The 21,744-nt window shown below is 44.5% G+C and overlaps 1 protein-coding gene across 1 annotated transcript; it reads right to left on the bottom strand.

Annotated features, from left to right (window-relative positions):
• Nucleotides 1–1,434: 1,434 nt before the first annotated feature.
• QPRT (quinolinate phosphoribosyltransferase) lies at nt 1,435–16,151 on the bottom strand. The gene is made up of 4 exons (XM_043977887.1): nt 15,994–16,151; nt 3,809–4,344; nt 1,998–2,129; nt 1,435–1,876 (listed from the first exon to the last, which is right to left on the bottom strand). The coding sequence occupies exons 1-4, from the start codon at nt 16,004–16,006 to the stop codon at nt 1,661–1,663; spliced, it is 897 nt and encodes a 298-aa protein (XP_043833822.1). The 5' UTR covers nt 16,007–16,151; the 3' UTR covers nt 1,435–1,660.
• Nucleotides 16,152–21,744: the final 5,593 nt, after the last annotated feature.

The raw sequence follows: 21,744 nt of genomic DNA, 5'->3' as shown, positions 1-21,744 counted from the left end.
AATCCTGGGTAAGTCACTTAACCCTGTTTGCCTCAGTTTCCCCATCTGTAAAATGAGCTGAAGAAGGAAATGGCAAAGCACTCCAGTATCTTTGTCAAGAAAACCCCAAATGGGGTCAAGAATTATCAAACATGGGGCAGCTAGGTGATGCAGTGGATAGAGCACAGGCCCTGGAGTCAGGAGTACCTGAGTTCAAATCCAGCCTCACACACTTAATTAACACTTACTAGCTCTGTGACCTTGGGCAAGTCACTTAACCCCAATTGCCTTACTAAAAAAAAAAAAAAAAAGAATTATCAAACATGAGGGGGCAGCGAGATGTCACAGTAGATAAAGCACCGACCCCAGATTCAGGAGGACCTGAGTTCAAATTTGACCTCAGACACTTGACACTTACTAGCTGTGTGACCCTAGGCAAGTCACTTAACCCTCATTGCCCCACCAAAAAAAAAATCATCAAACATGACTGAAAAATGACTGAACAATAATGTTGATATGTGGTTCTCTAAGTCAATATGCAGCCCACAGAGATCCTTATAAGTGGTTTCATAGCCCTCTTCTCTATTTGAGTTTGATACCACTAAGACTGAAGCTTCTTTTTTTTTTCTTTTGACTGAAGCTTCTTATACTGTGGGTTTTGACCCCATATGGGGTCGCATAACCCGATGTGGGGGTCATGAGAAATTTGGCAGTAAAGGTTTGATTTGTATACCTACTTTATATACTTACATACCCAGGTTGACGTAAAAATTTCTTGGGCAAAAAGGGATCAAGAGTGGAAAAAGTTTAAGAAACCCTGATCTAGACCAATCCCCTCATTTTGTTGTAGTTGTTCAGTCATATCCAACTCTTGGTGACCCTGTGGACCATACTGTCCATGAAGTTTGCTTAGCAAAGATGCTGGAGGGGATTGCCATCTCATTCTCCAGTGGATTAAGGCAAACAAAGGTTAAGTGATTTGCCCAGGGTCACATGGCTAGGAAGTATCTGAGAATGGATTTGAACTCAGATCTTCCTGACTGCAGGCCCAGTGCCCTATCCAATGAGTTACCTAGCTATCCCTCATTTTACATGTAAGGAAAATGAGGTTCAGAGAAGGGGGTGACTTTCCCCAGGTCCCACAAGCAGTGAGTAGTGAAGCTGGGATTCCAGCTATGGTTCAGCATTCTTCTTTTTTGTATCATGCTACATTTGCAGTTGGGTAATGACTGACACTATGAGGCTGGGAGAGGAGTCATTGGGTTTCCTGGGAGGAAGGGGCTTATATGAATCCTTCTCTCCCATCTCGGCTTGATCCAAGCATGTGAGCCCCCATCGAGGTTTGATCTAAGATACTCTCTTTCCTTTGACTGCCCAGGGAAAGTAAAAGAAACTTCTCTTGAAACCCAGGGTGTGCTCAGCCTCCATCCCCACCCCTCCCAAAAAGGAGCTGAATTTGAGCCGTAAAGATAAGCCAGTTTATTACCCTCTTCTTTATTCATTTTCGACATGGCACTTTCTTTTTTTAATTTTTGTGGGGCAATGAGGGTTAAGTGACTTGCCCAAGGTCACACGGCTAGTGTCAAGTGTCTGATGCTGGATTTGAACTCAGGTCCTCCTGAATCCAAGGCCAGTGCTTTATCCACTGCGCCACCTAGCTGCCCTCTATTCATTTTCCGGCTCACTGAAATCTAGGCTTCAGGGTCTCACTACTTTCTGCAAACAGCTTCAGGGAGAAGTCAACCACAGAAGCTGCCTGAGTCAAGGCCCCCAGAGAGATGACATCGATATGAGGCCCGCAGAACTGAGGAAGATTGTTCAAGGTGATGCCCCCACTTGCCTCCACCCCAACCTGTGGAAACTTAGCCTTCACCGCTGCTGCTGTGGGGTGCAGTGCCTGTTGGAGAGAAGAAGAAAGGGGTTGGTAAGAACCAGATCTGCTACCAACCAATCCCAACATCCTAACCAATGGCTCCTCTCCCAGGAAGAAAACCCAGAGTTGAATGTCTCAGTCTCACCTCCGGGGAGAAGTTGTCCAGCAGAACAAGATCAGCACCTGCCTGGGCAGCCTTCAGGGCCTCTTGTAGGCTACTACACTCAACCTCCAGCTTCAGGGCAAAGTCTCCAGCCCTCCGAGCTCTTTGAACAGCCTATGGTGGAAGATGGGGCTTAGGGATTGGGGCAGGAAGAAGAGGGTATCACTGGGCAATGGTTTGACTGCTGGGCCTTGGGACAGGAGGGACCAGGAAGGTCGTAATAATTATTATAATAACAACTCACAAGTCTGTGGCTCCTTAAGGTTCATAAAGAACCCAAAGCTTCTCTTTTCAGCCTATGCTCTCTAACTGCTCTCCCCGCCCTATCTTTTCCCTACTTTGATCCACCTTCCACTTACCTGCCCAGGTGGTTTTGCTCAAGCTTAGATCTGACTACACCAGTGTGTTTCAGGGGGACCTCCAGCATCAAAATGAAATTCTTCTATTTGGTGCTGAAAGTCCCTTCTTACTTTAGCAGTCTTCCTCCCCACCCCAGGGCAATGAGGGTTAAGTGACTTGCCCAGGGTCACACAGCTAGTGAGTGTCAAGTGTCTTAGGCTGGATTTGAACACTGGTCCTCCCGACTCCAGGGCCAGTGCTTTATCCACTGTACCACCTAGCTGCCCCTTTTAGCAGGCTTCTTATACCTGCCTCCCTTCCAAGTTCTCTGCCATCTGGCCACACTGGTCCCCTCCAAGGTGTCCAAACATGGAGCCCACACTCCACCTCCTTTACATTGGCAGTGTAACACTCCCTCCCCTCACCATCACCTCTTGGTGGCTTCCTTTGTGACTCAGCTGATGTTCTTCACTTCCATCTGCTCTGCCTGTGGACCCAGTTATTTACAAGCTGTCCCCCACCCCCACCCCCATTGGAATGTATGCTCCGAGAGGAAAGGATTGTTTTTGCCTCTCTTTGTATGGACTGAGCTTAGCATCTTGTTCAGTCACGTCTAACTCTTCGTGACTCTGTGGACCATGCTATCCTTGGGTTTTTCTTGGCAAAGATGCTGGAGTGGTTTGCCATTTCCTTCTCCTGCAGGTTAAGGCAAACAGAGATTAAGTGACTCACAAGATCACTTGGCTACTGAGTGTCTGAGGAAGGATTTGAATTCAGGTCTTTCTGACTCCAGGCCTAGCACACTATCCACTGAACCACTTGGCTGCCTCTGAGTTTAGCATAGTGCCCTGCATAGAGCAAGTGCTTACTAAATGCTTGTTGACTAAGTGACTTTAGAACAACCCTGTGAGGTAGATAATATAAGTGGAAGGGAAAAGGTATGAGTATTTATACAGTGCCTACTATGTGTCAGGTACTGCGTTAAATCCTTTTACAAATATTATCTCATTGTTTTGCATGACTACACATGTATAACTTATATTGAATTGCTTGAATTCTAAAGGGGGGTGGGAAGGGAGGGAGAAAAAGAATGTGGAGCATGAAGTTTTAAAAATCAATGTTAAGAGGACAGCTAGATGGTGCAGTGGATAAAGCACTGGTCCTGGATTCGGGAAGACCTGAGTTTAAATCCAGTCTCAGACACTTGACACTTACTAGCTGTGTGACCCTGGGCAAGTCACTTAACCCTCATTGCCTTGGGTGGGTGGGGGGGACAAAATAAACCTCAAAGCCTAGATTTGAAGCCATTTGGGATGTGATTCTAGTTGTCATTGGGCTTCAGGATGAGATTAGTCAGTCTGGGATTTCATCTGGGTTAACAGTTGGATGGGATTAGGGACAAAGCAAGGCCCGGCACAGATGGAGATGGATCGGACCAAAGTCTCTGGCTATACCTCTTCCACACCACCAGCTGCCATGATGTGGTTGTCCTTCACCATCACGAGACCCCCCAGGTCATAGCGGTGGGCCACTGCACCCCCCACCAGCAGCCCGTACTTCTCTACCAGTCGGAAGCCGGGAGTGGTCTTCCTGGTCCCGGCCACATGCCCGGTCCAGCCAGCGTCCCGGGCCGTTTCCACGGCGGCTGCAGCGGCACTGGCCACCCCACTGCATCGGGCCAGGGCATTGAGGGCCACCCGCTCACCCAGGAGCAGACGGTGAGCGGGGCCCCGGACTTCGGCCACTCGGGCCACCGGCACCAGGTGAGAGCCTTCAGGGAGGAACCAGGTCACCTGGCAGTCTAGCCGGGAGAAGATGGCATCAAAGAACGGCTTCCCCGCCAGTACTCCAGGGGACTTAGCCCACAGGACAGCTTGGGAAGGAGCTGCTTTGGCCACCAGGGCTGCATAGTCAAAGCCAGGGCAGTCCTCCCGTAACCAGGAATCTGCCAGGGCCTCCAGGGTCCTGGGGGGCAGAAGCAGGGTAAGATCTAGGAGGGAGGGAGAGAAAAGAAACGAAAGTCACCAGGCAGACCGTGTCGAGTTGATACAATATTGCCATCTGGTGGTCAGAGAAAAGAATGGGAAGGCTGGGTGAGTGCCCCACTCCCAGGCGAGCACAGGATTGAGGAGTCTTTCTGGGCTGGACCAGTGGTTCTCAAACATTTGGGTCTCAAGACCCCATTTATATTCTTAAAAATTACTGAGGACCTTCCCCCAAGGAGTTTTTGTTTATGTGGGCCATATCAATCATATTAGAAAATTAAAATGAGAAAAATCTTAAAGATTTATTTTTTCATTCACCTAAAAACAATAATACATGCATTACATGTTGACATAATATAGCTTTGTGAAAAATAGCTATTTTTTGTTTTTTGTTTTTGTTTTTGTTGTTTTGCCAGACAATGGGGGTTAAGTGATTTGCCCAGGGTCACACAGCTAGTAAGTGTCAAGTGTCTGAGGCCGGATTTGAACTCAGGTACTCCTGAATCCAGGGCCGGTGCTTTATCCACTGAGCCACCTAGCCGCCCCCTAAAAATAGCTATTTTAAAAAACAAAAAATTCATGAAAGTACTATCATTGTTTTACACATTTTTGAAAAATCTCTTGAACATCTGGCTGGGTAGAAGACAGCTGGATTTTCACAGCTGCTGAATTCAATCAGTTGTGATATGTTGTTGTGGTTGAAGTATATGAAGAAAATCTGGCTTCACAGAGATATGTAGTTGGAAAAAGGGAAGTGCATTTTAATAAGCGAAACAATCTTAGTATTATTATGAAAATAGTTTTGACCTCATGGTCCCCCTTTGAAAGAGACTCAGAGGCTTTTCCTTTTTGTTCTGATTCTTCTTTCACAATATGACTAATGCAGATATTTGTTTAACGTGATTGTATACATATAACCTATATCAGATTGTTTTCTGTCTTGGGGAGGGAAGTTAAGGAGGGAGAAAAATTCGGAACTCAAAATCTTATAAAAACAAATGTTGAAATCTATCTTTACATGTAACTGGAAAATAAAAATACTTTTAAGATTAAAAAAAAAGGAAAAGAAAAGAAAAAGTCTCAGAGACTTACTTTAAGAGTTCAAGGAGGGGGCAGCTAGATGGCGCAGTGGTAAAGCACCGGCCCTGGATTCGGGGGTACCTGAGTTCAAATCCAGCCTCAGACTCTTGACACTTACTAGCTGTGTGACCCTGGGCAAGTCACTTAACCCTCATTGCCCTGCAAAAAAAACCAAAAAAAAAAAAAAAAAAAAAAAGAGTTCAAGGACTGCACTTTGAGAACCCTGCTAATAGAGTTATCCTAAGGCCTCGCTTTCCTCCTGGAGAAAGATAGTGTCCTGAGCCCCAGGACAATGCCCCACAGCCTAGCTCCTCCCAGTAGTTCCCCACCTTGATCAGGTCCCAGAACTGCTTCCACTTCTACCCTAACTACGACCAAGGTCCAGGCATCCTTCCAAGGAGCCAAATATCTCTTCTGAACCAATAGGGCCTTTTGGAAATTATCTAGCCCAACCTCCTCATTTCACATATGGCCCCAAACGAGCAAGTATGGGAGCCTAAATTTGAACCCAATTCTAATTCACAGTTCAGTCCTCTGGACTTCCACCTTCAAATCCCTGGCATTCAAATCAACGAATCAATCCATCAATAAGCATTTATTAAGTACATACTATTTCTCAGGTACTGTGCTAGATGCTGGGAATACAAAGACCCCCCCCCAAAAAAAATTCCTGCCCTCAAGAAGTATACATTCTATATGGAAAGACAGCATAAACACATGTAAGTAAATACAAAGTATACAGGGTGGGGGCCAGAATTTGGTGGCTAGTGGAAGTAATAAGGTATTAATATGCTAATAAAGTACAAAGACCACCCACCCCAAGCCGTGTCAATCCTTTGCAAGGTAGAAAGAGATGCTAGAAGGGCAGTAAAGGGAAGCTTTGTGGGGTGTGACCCCTCCACCAATACAACACGGCAGTAGGGGTATCGGAAGGGATTTTCTCCCCTCCTCTCATGTGGACATTTGACAACAGATGATGTCATCTTACAGTACAGCTATTTGCCAAGTAGGAGACATCCTAACTAGAATGGAAGAGTTTAGAATGTCAAGCAGTTTGTGGCAGAGAATAGAGACACTCTCCAGAAAGATGCAGAGACATAAAGGCAGCATTCCAAAAGGAGCAAGACCTCTGGAAACATAGAAGGGAGCTGGTTATAAATTCAGGAGATAACTAACCCTGGCAGCTGAGACTCGAGCTGAGAAGAGGAGTTTGCCTGAGTGAACAGCTCAGAAGAGATGCTGTGAAGACTCTATGAAAAAGGACAGTGGTACCCTACAGTACCAGAGTGAATTGCTTTGGACATATGTTCAGTAGATAAGTGCCTCGCTACCATTTTATTCTAAGACTGAGCCCACTCTTCCCAACAATTCTATGTATATTTGTGGGAGAGTGCATCCCAGGTTTATAGAAGGAATATTTTATAGGTACTGTTCTTACTAAGCTCTCAGCCTTCATTTTGAGTTAATTGTGTCTACAACCTGATAATTAAAAAATAATCTCTCAGGAGAAAGGTTCATAAGTTATAGTTTTAGGAATGGGTACCCAGAAGGTACGCTTGGAACCCAAGGTAGTAGTCACCTCCCTGGGGACCCAACCTGCAAACTTGTGAGCACCAGGTTGAAGAGGCAAGCCCAGATTGGGTGCTACATTCAAAATAAATAGCAGGTAATTTGTCGGGGGTGGGGAGGCACTTTCTGCTGGGGGAATTGGGATGGCATCATGTAGGAGGTGGTACTTAAGGGAAACTTCGAAGGAAGCCAGGGTAACTAAGATGAAGAGGGAGTAAACACATTTAGGAAGGCCCCCCTCCATTTTCTGCCCCGTTCTACACACATAGACATATCCCCTAGGCATGAGAGGCAATTTATACAAAAACACATAGATGGAATATCAAGTGTGAGGAGCAGTAGAAAGACCAGTATAGCTACACCATCAAGTAAAAGGGGGAGCGATAAGCCTGAAAAGGAAAAGTGAAATCAGATTGTGATAATCTTTAAATGCCAAACAGAAGAGTCTGTACTTGAGTTTGTATTTGTATTGGACGCTGAGGTCCTTTTTCAACAAGAATGGGCAAGCAATCAGTCTCTACTACAGAGAGCACAACTCTGATGTGCTGGCCACAGTTCAAATGCCAAATGTACATTTGCCTAAGAGAGTATTTTATGGAAAACTCACACAAGGCAAGTGCTCACAGAAGACCCCATACAAGGACACTCTCAAGGTCTCTTTGAAGAACTTTGAAATAGTGAGACATGGGATACACTGGCACAGGACCACCCAGGATAACGTGCCCACATCAAATAAGGCACTGCGCTCTATGAGCAAAGCAGAATTGCAGTAGCTCAAAAGAAACGTGAGATGCACAAATATAGAGACATCTCCATTCCAAATGTTCATATGGATGATCTGTGCCCCACCTGTGGTAGAGCCTTCAGAGCTGGTCAGACACACTGTACCTTGACCCCAGTATAGTGATATCATTTTGGTCATCTTCAAGCATGAAGGACAACAAACAGCCAATCATTTGAACGCAGAAGTAATACAGAGCCACAGAAGTTTATTGAGCAGAGAAGGCATATGTTCAAACTTGTGCTTTAGGAATATCACTTTGACAGCTGTATGGAGGATGGATAGGAGAGAGAGAGACTAAAGGCAGGGAAACCAATTAGGAAGTTATTGTATTAGTCCAGGAGAAAAGTCTGAACTAATGTGATGGCTAAGTAAGTAGTAAGAAGGGGATGGAACCTTAAAGTCTAAATCCCTCATTTTAAAAACAAGGAAGTGGGGGCGGCTAGGTGGTACAGTGGATAAAGCACCGGACCTGGATTCAAGAGTACCTGAGTTCAAATCCGGCCTCAGACACTTGACACTAGCTGTGTGACCCTGGGCAAATCACTTAACCCCCATTGCCCTGCAAAAAAAAAAAAAAAAAAAAACAAAACAAGGAAGTGTGACTTCCCCAAGGTCACAAGGCAGCAGTAGCAGAGCTAGGATTCAAAGTCAGGTACTTTGGCTCCAGATCCAGCTCTCTTTCCACTGTACCAGGGAATAGATCCAAGAGATGCTGTAGGGGAAGAATCATCAAGACTTGGCAACTGATTGGCTATTCAAAACCCTACTCCCACATTTCCTGTCTAACCTCTCCCCAAAGTCCCCAATGCAAACCTACCCCCACTCCAGCCCACCTGACCTCCTCACTCTCCCTGCGCCAACAAATAAAAAGAAATAAAGGTGGGTGGTGGAATACTATAAGAAATGATGAGGTGGGTGGTTTTAGAAAAACCTAAGACATGAACTGATGCAAAGAGAAGTGAGCAGAACCAGGAGAACATTGTAGATAGTGTAACAATTGGAATGATGCCACCTGCTGGAGAGCTACTGTAGGAAAGCTCTGCCATGAGGAAAAGGCTTCTGAGGGCAAACCATGTGGTCAGTTCCTTGGTGTCAGGAAGTGATGCTTGCTCGTGGGTACTGTCTATCAAAGCTACCAGCCAATCAACTTGAGGAGCCTCCCATTTCTGGGAAGAGGACACAAAGTAGGAAGCAGATGCTGGTGGAGGGGGTCTCTCTCTTTTGGTTCCTGACCTCGCCATGGCAGGTTGGATGATGGGGTCTCTTAGAAATAGTTAGATTTTTACCTTTCTCTCTGATCCTAATGCTCTTTAATAAATACTTAAACACTTAAATACTTTTGCTAAAGCTTATAATTTATTGGTGACCACTCATTAGATTTTAGATAGTATAGCTAGAGCTTTAGCTCCTTACAATAGTAACAGCAATATTGTAACAATGATCAACTTTGTCTTAGGTACTCTAATCAATACAATGATCCAAAGGATGAATGAAGAAAAATGCTATCTACATCCAGAGAAAGAACTGATTAACTCTGAGTATAGATTGAAATATATTTTTTTCCACTTTATTTTTTCCTGTTTTTTTTTCCCCTACAGCATGGCAAATATGGAAATGTTTTGCATGATTTCACATGTGTAATTGATATCATATTGCTTGCCTCCTCAATAGGTTGGGGAGAGGGGAGAGGGGAGAGGGAAGGAGAGAATTGGAAATGCAAAAAAAAAATTAATGAATGTTAAATAATTATTTTTTAATTGAGAAAAGCAGTTTGCTAATACTAATAAACATATCAACTGAGTCTGACAGTATATGCAATGTTCTACACCACAGCCTCCCATCTAGGTTAAGTCTCCTTTTTTAAAATCACCAAACTCTCCTCCATTTAAATTCAATTCAACAAACACATATTATGTACCTGCTACATACATTATGCTAAACACTGGGGATGCAAACACAAAAAATATGAACCATTACCACAGAAGGATATAATGTAGACAGTAAAGTTAATACATATAATAATACAACTGGCCCTTCCTCTCTGCCTGCAAACACTCTCAGAATTCCCCAATCCTAAAAAAAAAAGAAAGTCGTCCTTTAACCCTTCTCCCTAATTCTGCCATTGCCCCACATCCCCACTGTCAAAACTGTAAGTTGTGTATTCAAACTGACTCAAGTGCTTTACCACCCATTGTCCTCCATGCCTTGCACTCTAACTTGTGTCCAACCACTCTACTGAAGTTACTTCCTCTGAGGTCTATCAGTGACCCTGCCCGCTAATCACCAAATCCAGTTGCAACCTTTATGGTCCTCGACCTCTTGGTAGGTTGTGAACCTGTTAACCACACCGTTCTCTGCTTGGATCCTCTCTTTACCCTTGGCTGCAAAGACATGATTCTTCTGGTTTTTTTTTCTGTCTCAACCATTTCTTTTGTCTCCATCACTAACTTGACATCCCCTCTCCAAGTCCTTTCTCTCAATACATTCCTCTGACAATCTCATTTTATCCTCAATTTAAACTATGCAGATGACTCCCAAATCTGACTTCTTTTCTGAGATCTTGACCCATATCTAGAGGGAAACCAAATAGTAATCAATCAATTAGTAAGCATTTGTTTGGTTTTGGGTTTTTTGTAAGGCAATTGGGGTTAAGTGACTTGCCCCAGGTCACTCAGCTAGTAAGTGTCAAGTGTCTGAGGCCAGGTTTGAACTCAGGTCCTCCTGGCTCCAGGGCCAAGCACTGGTTAAATACCCATGTGCTAGTTAGAGGGAATACAAAGACAAAAATGAAATCCCTGCCCTCAAGGCGCTTATGGTCTATAGGGGAGACAACATGTACATGGATAAGTATATGTAACCCAGGTTTCCGGATGAATCTAGAGCATTTTGCATGAGACTCTCCTAACTGAAAAGAATGTCTGAGTGTCTATTGAGGTGATGTTAAAGTTGTTTTTTGTTTGTTTTTCTTTTTTTGTTTGTTTGTTTGTTTGATGTTAAGGTTTTAAAGAGAAAAAAATATTCTTTATTCCTGCTTCAAGAAAGAAAGACAAATTAGGTTTCAGACTTTCTTGGGGATCAACTCCAAATATGTGGGGAGAGAGACAGACAGACAGACAGACAGAGACAGAGGAAGAGAGGGACAGAGATAGAGACAGCGACAGAGAGAGACAGAAACAGAGAGAGAGAGAGACAGACTTTGGAAAGCAAATATGTTGCAGAAAGATGCTCAATGTATCCCCTTATTTCCAGCTTGCTTCCCTAGACACTGGGGAATTTCCCCTTGAGTGAGATCAGGGCCTCACTCTTGGTTGAGCCCCATTTAAGATCAGATCAAATTTTTCAGGGGCCCAGTCATAACTGGAAACTCACATCAAGCTTGCAGCCCACTAGAACGCCACACTACCCCCAGAGTTTGCTCAGAAAAGAGGAAGAGAGAAAGAAGAGTTTTGAATTTGAATATGATATTAGAGCTCCAATTGGTTTAGAACATAAAATACCAAATGGCTATGCTGGCAGTAATATGAAATAAGGTTAGAAATGCTATACTAAATGAGGCAGGGCTTTGAATGCCAGGCAAAAGAGTTTGAAATATACTTGATAAACAAGAGAACAGGGAACCATTGAAGTTTCTTTAGAAGAGTGTTAAATCCATACCGCCTAAGGCAACAGAATGAAGGAAAGGTTGGAGACAGGAAGAACATGAAGGTAGAGACCTTTTTAGGAGACTATCACAACAATCCAGGCAGATGTGTGTGAGGGTAGTGGCAGGGGGTACAGAGAATGGAAGTTCTGAGACATATTGTGAATGCAACATCAAAAAAGCACTCTATATTTAATATCTCAGAGGATCCTCATAACAGCCCCGTTTAAGATCAGATTGACTTTACCAGGTACCCAGTCATAACTGGAAATTCATATCAAGCTTGCAGGGGCAGCTAGGTGGTGCAGTGGATAGAGCACTGGCCCTGGATTCAGGAGTACCTGAGTTCAAATCTGGCCTCAGACACTTGACACTTACTAGCTGTGTGACCCTGGGCAAGTCACTTAACCCCAATTGCCTCACCAAAACAAAACAAAAACATATCAAGCTTGCAGTCCACTAGACCCCTCCATCCCACACCCAGATTTTCTACCTAAGCTCACATCGAACCTCCCACACCTTCTACAGCCTCTTTTTGTGATCCTGGTGTTTTAATCCTATACAACTTAAAGTGCTGTCATCAACCCTTCTAAATTCTGGCAATTCTGGTTGCCCAAGCTTAGTTGTTGCTCTGCAAAGAAGTCAGGACAAGGGTTTTGTTGTTGTTGTTGTTGTTGTTGTTGTTTTTGGCAGTTTTGAACATGTTGAATTCACTCAACTTACATTTGTGACCTTAGAGCTTAGTGCAGTGTACTGCACTTAGTGGACAAAAAAGGTATAAGACACTATTTTAGGTGCTTGGGATCCAAAGACAAAAAATAGGAACTTACACTTTATTGGGTTTGAGATGCTTACAGGACAACCAGGGGGTGATTTCCATGAGACAGTTGAAAATGGGGCCCTGGAGCTTGAGAGAGAAGTTGGGCTATAGATAAAGATTTGGGAGCAGGGAAAAATGTGATTTCTTTGGTAAACATGAGGATGGATTCACAAGAGACTTGATCTGTAATAACCAACATGCCATACATACACATGGTTCTGATGGGGAAGGAAGGAATGCAAAGATAATGATGTCATTATTGTCATTGTGTTCATATGATGGGGGAGAAAGATAGGGCCAGGTAAGGCTTCCCCTCTGATTAATTGATAAGAAGTGAGCCACATAGCCAAACCAGCTCTCAGTCATACAAATCAGAAGATGAGCTGAGCCAGGACCTTTACTGAGCATCCCAAGTGGAAAAAGAAATGTGTGGCCAAGGCTTGGGAGGAAACACATTTTTGTTTGTTTGTTTGTTTTCGGGGCAATTGGGGTTAAGTGACTTGCCCAGGGTCACACAGTTAGTAAGTATCAAGTGTCTGAGGCCAGATTTGAACTCAGGTCCTCCTGAATCCTGGGACAGTGCTTTATCCACTGAGCCACCTAGCTGCCCCCAGGAAACACATTTTTCCTGTACAGAAATGGTGGCCTTGCCTTAGGAGACTGGACCTTTCTCAGGATGTCAGGAGATGTCAGGATGTCAGGATGTCAGGAGACTTAGCTTAAATTAGGGAAGTTAGCGTTTATTGATCTCTTACGTGTTGTGGCAAATGACAAAAATATGTATAAACAGGGGAAGCTGGGTGGCACAGTGGATGAAGCACCAGAGTCAGGAGGACCTGAGTTCAAATGTGACTTTAGACACTAACTGTGTTACCTTGGGCAAGTCACTTCACCTCTGTTTGCCTCAGTTTCTTCAACTATAAAATAGGAATAATAATAGCACCTACCTCAGGTTGACTGCCTCCCCCCAAAAAAGTTGAATAAACTAAGAGCTCTGCCCACATCAAACTAAGATGAGCGAACATGAAACATCACTCTATTATCCTATTTACCTAAGAAAATATCAGAGGCAGTAACAGTATAATGGCAAGAGGAGATAAGTGCTCTATTCTCAAGTCTGCTGTGAATTCCCTTTGTCACCTTAAGACAGTTCATATCCCTTCTCTGGGCTTCAGTTTCCTTCTCTGTAACATGAGGGAGTTTGGATTATAGGCTACTGTTCTCACCTTTTTTTTTTTTTAATTATGCCCCTAAATGCTGTCAGATTGGCTTCCTTGCCTCCATCTCTTAGAATACCTGGTTTCCTTCCAGAGTTAGCCAAAATGTCCCCTTCTACAGGAATACCTTCCTGATTCTCCCAACTGCTAGCCTCGTGGCCTCCTTGGCCAAATAAAACAAACAGACAAATAAGTGAGTGAATGAATGAATGAATGAATGAATGAATGAATGAATGAATGAATGAATGAAATCTGACTTCTATTTTTCAGTGTAATGAGGACCAGTCACTGGGTCCTCATGAAACTGTGCAAAGTATATCAGCCTACTCAAATGTTGAAATTCCCCACATGAAAGTCTAGGGGGCCCCTAGAGGTATGCTGACATGGGTCTCAGAAAGACTTTGGAGTCTCTTCTATAACTGGTTTTAGTCTGCTAACCACATGTTTGACAGTAGCCTCTTTGATTGTGTGACTCTTCCCTGGTGGCAGGCAGTGAGAGACGGCACTGGAAGGGAAGAGGCCCTGCATACTCTCTCTCTTTCTCTCTCTCTCTGAAACCAACACGTGGCCCCATGAAAACAGGCCTCTGTCTTTCACCTCAGTATTTGTTCTTTCCTTTTGGGTGGAGGAATTGGAGGCTCTAATTTTATGAATTTCAGAAGGTGAAGAGAGTGAGTATTCTGTACATCCAGGAGTTTGGAGAGTCTTGGGAGTGTGAAAGTCAAGTCCATTCTGGGTTTTACAACCAGCCCAGTGTGGATGCCCTAAGAGGTAACCTTTAGGACCCAGCCCAGCAATAGCCTAAATAAGGGGTTCATCCAGCATTGGTATTGCATTTAATGCTATGGAGAAATTGTGTTAAGTCTGAGCCCATTCTATCCAGGGACTGAGGTGGTATAGAAGAGTGTGGTTCTTGTTAGATCTTTGAAATAAATATTCTTTTGGAAAAGTTAATGTACGGGCAGCTAGGTGGCACAGTGATAGAGTACCAGCCCTGGAGTCAGGAGGACCTGAGTTCAAATCCAGCCTCAGACACTTGACACTTACTAGCTGTGTGACCCTGGGCAAGTCACTTAACCCCAATTGCCTCACCAAAAAAAAAAAAAAGTTACTTGATCTTAATTGGTTAAATAGAAATGGGGGCCTAGTCACTGGCACCTAGGAGGAACATGGCCAGTGGAGGCTTGACTGGACAATGTTTAGAGAAGAGATACCCCAGTCCCTAAATGGTATCCCTGGATTCTTGAGGGGAAGATGTACCCAGACTGGTTCTGAGATAGTTAGCCAAGAGATAAGCTCACTAGACTTTATATTCATGTTATCTCCCCCTAGAGAACATAGGTTCCTTGAGCGGAGAGACTGCCACATTCATCTGTATATCCAACATGGCACAGTACATAGAGTTGGCCTAAAAGTCAAGGATACTTGAGTCCAAGTCTCGCCTCTGGCTGTGTGACCCTGGACAAATCACTAAGTCTCTAAGACTAAGTTGCAGACATAGCAGAGTCAACTCACGTTGCTTCCTCATCTGAGAGTTTCATATCCCACTGGATCACGGGTCCAGTCTCTATCCCCAGTGTCTAGCACAATGCCTGGCACACCACTGACCCTTAATAAATGCTTATTGATCAGCTGATGATGCCCAAGGTCCCTTTCAGCTCTGACATCTGATCTTTCTCCCTCCTTTGTAATAGCAAAATAATATGTTCCCATCAAATGGTCAGAATGGCCAACCAAAACATAGAAATGGGGACTGGAAGGGGCCTTAGAAATCATTTGATCCTTCATGTGACATAAGAAGAAACTGAGGCCTAGAGAGAGGACACATACAGCATAGCAGAGCTAGGAATAAGTTCTGGGTCTCCCCACTCCTCTCCTAGTATTCTTTGCACTTGCAAAAATGAGTTGTTGTGGCAGCCAGGTGTCCTAGTGGATAGAGCATCAGCCCTGGAATCAGGAGGGCCTGAGTTCAAATCCAGGCCACTTGACACTTACTAGCTGTGTGACCCTGGGCAAGTCACTTAACCCCAATTGCTTCACACACACCCCCGCCCAAAAAAAGAAAAAAAAAGATGAGGAAACAGAAACGAGTTGTCACGATCCTGTGGTGTCACATCTGTGCAGATGTTATACCGAATCATGTTGGCTTCCCACCCCTGGGGAAGACAGCAATACCCAGTAGACAGGGTCCCTTCCCCCACTCCTCCGCAGCCTCACCAGAACTTTGCCCCTCCTCCTTTCAGGTTGGTAATTGGAAGGCGAAGTTCAGAGACAGCTCTGCAAATACCAACTCTGGCCTCTTCCCTCACTCCCTTTCCAGGAGACAAAAACCTCCCCTGTTGCCCCGTCCTCCATTTCGTGAGGTCCCTGAGACTTCCTTCTTCCCTATGCCTCTTTTTGGGAAGCAGAAAGAAGAAAAGAGAGGAATCCAGAGAGTCTTCCACAAGGAAGGAAATACAGGTGTTTAGGAGGAAAAGATGAAAGGTGAGAAAGAGGCAAGGTATTGGAAGGTGGGGGTGAGAGGCTGAAGAGATGGGTTTTTACCTTCCTTGTCCATGGGTGAACTGGGCTTTGTACCTCTCAGTTCTGATCACAAAAACCAGGTGAAGACAGAAGAATGGGGGTGGCGAGTGGGGTAAGGGAATGGGTTAAGCACAGTCCCTGGTCTACCCTTTCCCAGAACTCCAGAGCCTGTTGATTGGCTTGCCTCACCCCCTCCCTCCTCCCATTGATCCCCCAATCCCCGCCCAGAACCTCGGCCAGGCCTCTGGCTCCAGACTCCCTGGGCCCCAGAGGAGTACTGACCTCCTGCTGTACCGGGCTGTCCATGTCTCCTCTCTACCTCCAGGTCCTTCCTCCCCCCGGTTTTCCCTGGAACGTCCCTCCCTTCTCCCCACATATGGGGAACTGACAGTGTTTTAGTGTGTGCGTGAAAGGGGTTGGGGGAAGGTATGTATTCCTGTCTTCTAAGTGTGTATATGTCTTTTGTAAATGTTGAGGGCTATCTGTGTTTGAAATTGAATTACTCTGATTTTTGAGGTGATGGAATCCCTGTCTATAATCATTCTATCCTTTATGGACCTATTGTCTCCCAGAGCTAGAAGGGACCCAACAAGTCACCTTGGATGAAATCTAAGCAGGAATCACCAACATGAGGGGATTCCCTCTTCCAGAAGCAACTCATCCCACTTCTGAACAGTTTTTGTTGTTAGAAGTTTCTTCCTGTATCGAGGTCAAATCTGCTGATCTACAATTTCTACCCAGAGCTCCTTTTTCTGTCCTCAGGAGCCAAAAAGAAAAAGTTGAATCCTCCTTCCACATGATAGTCTTTCAAAATACTTAAAGACAACCATCAAGCCCTGTCCTACCCCATACCCTGAAGTCTTCTCTTCTCCACGTTAAAATATTTCTAGTTCTTTCAGAGATCCGTAGATCTATGACACATTCTCTTCTTTTAACCAAAATCTGCTTCTTCTCCCCACCCCTTTACTCTTTCCTCCTTCCCCACCTCCCCCCAATTGAAAACAGAAAGAAAAACAAAACCCTTTTTGTTTGTTCGTTTGTTTGTTTGGTGAGCAATGAGGATTAAGTGACTTGCCCAGGGTCACACAGCTAGTAAGTGTCAAGTGTCTGAGGTCAGATTTGAACTCAGGTCCTCCTGAATCCAGGGCCGGTGCTCTATCCACTGCACCACCTAGCTGCCCCCCAACAAAACCCTTTTAAATAAATATACATAATTAATGCCTGTGTTGTCCATGTACAACCCAAGGGCACTCTAATAGAGGTCCCTCTCTATATTGTATTATCTTGATTGTGGAAAGGAAAAAGAGAGAAATGGGCTTTTAATTTTTTTTTTTGTCATGAACCCATTTGGAAGTCTGGTGAAAACTATGAACCCTTTTGCAGAATGTTTTTAAATGCATAAAATAAAATACAAAGGATTACAAAAGAAAATCAAATATATTGATATAGACCCCAGGTTAAGAGCCCCTGCTCTAGAACCAAAAGGGGCATCAAAGGTTGTCTGTCCAGTCCTCCCATTTTACAGCTCAGAAAATAGCCCGAGGCACAGACAGTTGACCAGTTGGCTAAGAGCCTAGGATTGGAATGTAACCAGAGTCTCAAAGTCCATTTATAAAAGTTTCCTCATTGATGGAGATTGATTAACCAATGTTCCAAGCCTGCATATAAGGGCAAAAACTTGGGAGGAGAGGAAGAGAAGATAGAATAAAGAAGGAAGAAAAGAGGGGAAAGAGAGAGAGAAAGGAAGTAGAGAGGTTGAGAAGGAGGAGGGAAGGATGGGCAAGACGGGGAAGGGAAGGAGGAGGAAAAGAGAGGAAGGAGATAGAGGAAAGTGGAGAGAGAGAAAGAAACAGAGAAAAGGAGGGGAGAGAATGAGCTGGGAAGAGAGAGGGAAGGGGAAGGAAAAGAGGAATGGAGGGGAAAAGAGAAAGAGAAATTCATACAAAAGAGCTTTGAGACTCTTATTGCTGGAAGAACCAATCAATTAGCTCAATATTGGCTTGGGGAAAGGTCAAAAAAGCTTTGATCCTGTTTGGGCAGGAGAGGAACCTGGGCATGAAACCTGGGAAGACTTGTGTGAACTGATGCAGAATGGAGTGAGTAGAGCCTAGAGAACAATTTTTTTAATGACAACATTGTAAAGAAAAACAGCTTTGGGGACAGTTAGGTGGCACAGTGGATAAAGCACCAGCCCTGGATTCAGGAGAACCTGAGTTCAAATCCAGCCTCAGACACTTGACACGTACCCTGGGCAAGTCACTTGACCCCAATTGCCTCTCACACACACACACACACACACACACACACACACACCACAAAAACAAAACAAAACAAAAAAGTTACATGTTGAATTTATTGTATACTTAAAGCGAGCTCTACATAATAGAGATTTGAAATTTCATGTATAATCTTCTGTTCTTCAATGTTAGGTGCAAATGCTCGTTTTATTTGGTGTTTGTTAAATTCAAAATAAAAAAATGAAATATAATTTTGAAAAAGGAGATAAATCAGCTATCATCAGACTAGAACATCTGGTTACAAGTGGCCCCACCTTTAGAAGTGGGGTGGGGAAAGGTGGGGAGGTGTTAATTAGGGATAGAATGCAATAGGGAGGAACCAGAAGGGTCCATGCCTCAAGCTGCATTTCACTGCTTTGAAAGCAGTGAAAACTTTTGTCTTGGGTCTGCTGGCAAAGGTCCTTAGCCTGGTTCCAAGTAGAGCTGAGGGAGGACTACCTGACTTGTTGATTTAGGTCAGGAGCTGGATCTTTCACTTACATAAGCTAGAAATACTGTTAAGTCTTTTCCAGGTCCTTCCTCCTCATGTAGACTTGATGCGCAATCATTCTTCACCATCACCACTCAAACCCCATCCCCAGAAGGACTGGACCATTTTCTGGACTGGGATGGTTCAGATTGACTCCCAATTATTCTCCCCCTCACCCCCAATCTGATTTCATTCCCCTCCTCCCTATCAATATAACAGTCACATTCTATTTCTTTTTCCCACAAGGTCACAAACCACACACACTGACTCAATAGCTTCCTTTCTTTGTAAATTTCCCCTTTGCATGTCAACACCACCCAAGAACCCCTACACACCCATTCACCACAGCCTGAGTTGGGCTAGGTTAGGCTGGGCTGGACTTTCTTAGGATGGGCTTTGGGCTTTGGGTTTGGACTGAGCTGGGTTGGACTCATCTCTGAGTTTAGCTAGGGCCAAAGTGATGAGACCAACCTAAACAGCCTAAGCCTATTTTAAAAAATGGTATCACTCTTCTGCCAGTCCCCTGAACTGAGGAAGGAAGCTGCAGGTTCCCCAAACCTGGTCTGACTTCCCTATCGTGGTCACAGTTTATTCTCTTAGGTTAAGACAATATCTTAGGAACCTAGACATGCTTGACCAGGAATAGGAGGTTTATTCAGGGGAGATAGACAGATCTAGTCCAGCTGGAGTGGCTAGTGGGGTCTATGGGGCAGGACTAGGTCACCAGGCAAGAAGGCTCAAAGCCTGGATGCAGAGCCTCTAAATACCCAGAATGGAGTCTTGTTGTTGAGTTGTTTCAGTCATGTCCGACTCTTCATGACCCAATTTGGGGTTTTCTTGACAAAGATACTGGAGGGGTTTGTCATTTCCTTTTCCAGCTCATTTTAGAGATGAGAAAACGGAGGCAAACAGGGTTAAGTGACTTGCTTAAGGTCTCATAGCTAGTGTGTGTTCTGAGGCTAAATTTGAACTCATGAGGATGAGTCTTCCTGACTCCCAGTTCAGTAATCTATCCAACTCTGGCTCCTAGCTGCTCTTCCAGGATGGAGTAAGGAACTGAAAGAATGCAAAGGCTAACGGAATAAACTTCTTTGGAAAAGTGACCAAAGATATTGCTGGGATGATTAATAATAATAATGATACAACACACACTTTACCTTTCTAATAAACTCTTTTTTTTTTTTTTTTTTTAGTGAGGCAATTGGGGTTAAGTGACTTGCCCAGGGTCACACAGCTAGTTAAGTGTTAAGTGTCTGAGGCCGGATTTGAACTCAGGTACTCCTGATTCCAGGGCCGGTGCTCTATCCACTGCGCCATCTAGCTGCCCCTCTAATAAACTCTTGAATTCTTTATTGTACCATAAACAAGAGGCATCCAATTCCCTCCCATCTCCTCCCACTCCACAGCTATCAGACGTAACTCTAGCCTCATTCCTAACTCTATTCCCCCCCACACACCCCCTGGGGTTGCAGACTCTACTCCCACCCAGTCACTTTATAAACATTCTCTCAGCACCTTCCCTCTCCACTACCTCCCCAGGCTTCTCCCTGGTATTTATTCCTGTCCCTTCACATCCCTGGGAGCTCTTAGGAAGAAACCCTTTGGTCTGGACCTTCCAGTGACAGCATGATTTGGATTCTCCCTTTGGGAATACAAAACAAGGCCTAAGGCCTCTTTGCTGCTGTGGTGTTTGTAAATATCAATCATTTAACAAGCCTTTATTGAAACTAGAGTAAATGAACTACTGAGTGGCAGCACCGCATGGCATGTTGGAAAGAGATCTGCTCTCAAAGCCAAGAACATTTGGGTTTAAAGCCTACTTATGCCACGTGTGCGACCCCAGGCCAACATCTGGGCAGCTCTCAAAGACAACACATTGCAGAGAGGGTGTTGACCTGCTTTTTTTTGTTTTTGTTTTGTTTGGTTTTGGTGGGCAATGAGGGTTAAGTGACTTGCCCAGGGTCACACAGCTAGTAAGTGTCAAGTGTCTGAGGTCAGATTTGAACTCAGGTCCTCCTGAATCCAGGGCCGGTGCTCTATCCACTGCGCCACCTAGCTGCCCCTCTGACCTGCTTTTGCTGAGGCAGTTGCCTCCCTAGTAGTTTCTATACTAATGAAATCAGACATCTGGTCACTCACTATTCCTATCCCTATCCCTACTATGTGCCACACACTAGGACTACACAGACAAAAATGAAACAGTCCTGGCCTTCAATAAGCTTATAGTCTGTAAAAAAAGAGACAATGGGTACACATAGAAGCGAATTCCAAATCTGTATACAAACACAGTGACGTGGTTCTGGCTGAGGAGGCACCAACAGCTTTGAGGATGAGAAAAAGCTTCATGTAGGAAGTGGCATGTGGGTTAATCTTTACAGGAAACTATGGATTCTAAAAGTCAGTGTTGAAGAGAGAGGGCATTCCAAGAATGGGGGACCACCTGTGCAAAGGCATGGAGGTGAGAGGCAGAATTATATGTGTGAGCAACAAGTCAGTCAGGTTGGCTGAGCCACAGAAAGCATGGAGTGCAGTAACGTCTGGAGAGGCAGGCTGGAACTCGGTCATGAAGCTACCTCAGGGATGGCTTGGGCCAATCCAGGGTCAGTTTCATTAGAATTAAAGTTAGCAGGTGGGCTGGTCATTAACTGGGCCATTGAACCAAGGAATAGAGAAGGTTCTGTCAGAGATACAAAGGGTGTGTCAGTGGCCCAGTGGGAACTAGCGTCCTGAGCTGAAGCACAGCCGATGGCTCCTATGGTAGACCCTGGATGAGTCTTTTGGGGCAAATCCATGACATGAACTTGTCAAAATATCTTTTTCTTGAAAATTAGGCAGTCGGGGCAGCTAGGTGGCGCAGTGGATAGAGCACCAGCCCTGGATTCAGGAGGACCTGAGTTCAAATCTGACCTCAGATACTTGACACTTACTAGCTGTGTGACCCTGGGCAAGTCACTTAACCCCAATTGCCTCACCAAAAAAAAAAAGAAAGAAAGAAAGAAAATTAGG

The sequence above is a fragment of the Dromiciops gliroides genome, chromosome 1 (assembly GCF_019393635.1).
Source record: "Dromiciops gliroides isolate mDroGli1 chromosome 1, mDroGli1.pri, whole genome shotgun sequence".
Taxonomy (NCBI): Eukaryota; Metazoa; Chordata; class Mammalia; order Microbiotheria; family Microbiotheriidae; genus Dromiciops; species Dromiciops gliroides.
The sequence above is the reverse complement of the archived record's forward strand: the minus strand, read 5'-3'. Positions and strand labels throughout refer to the sequence as shown.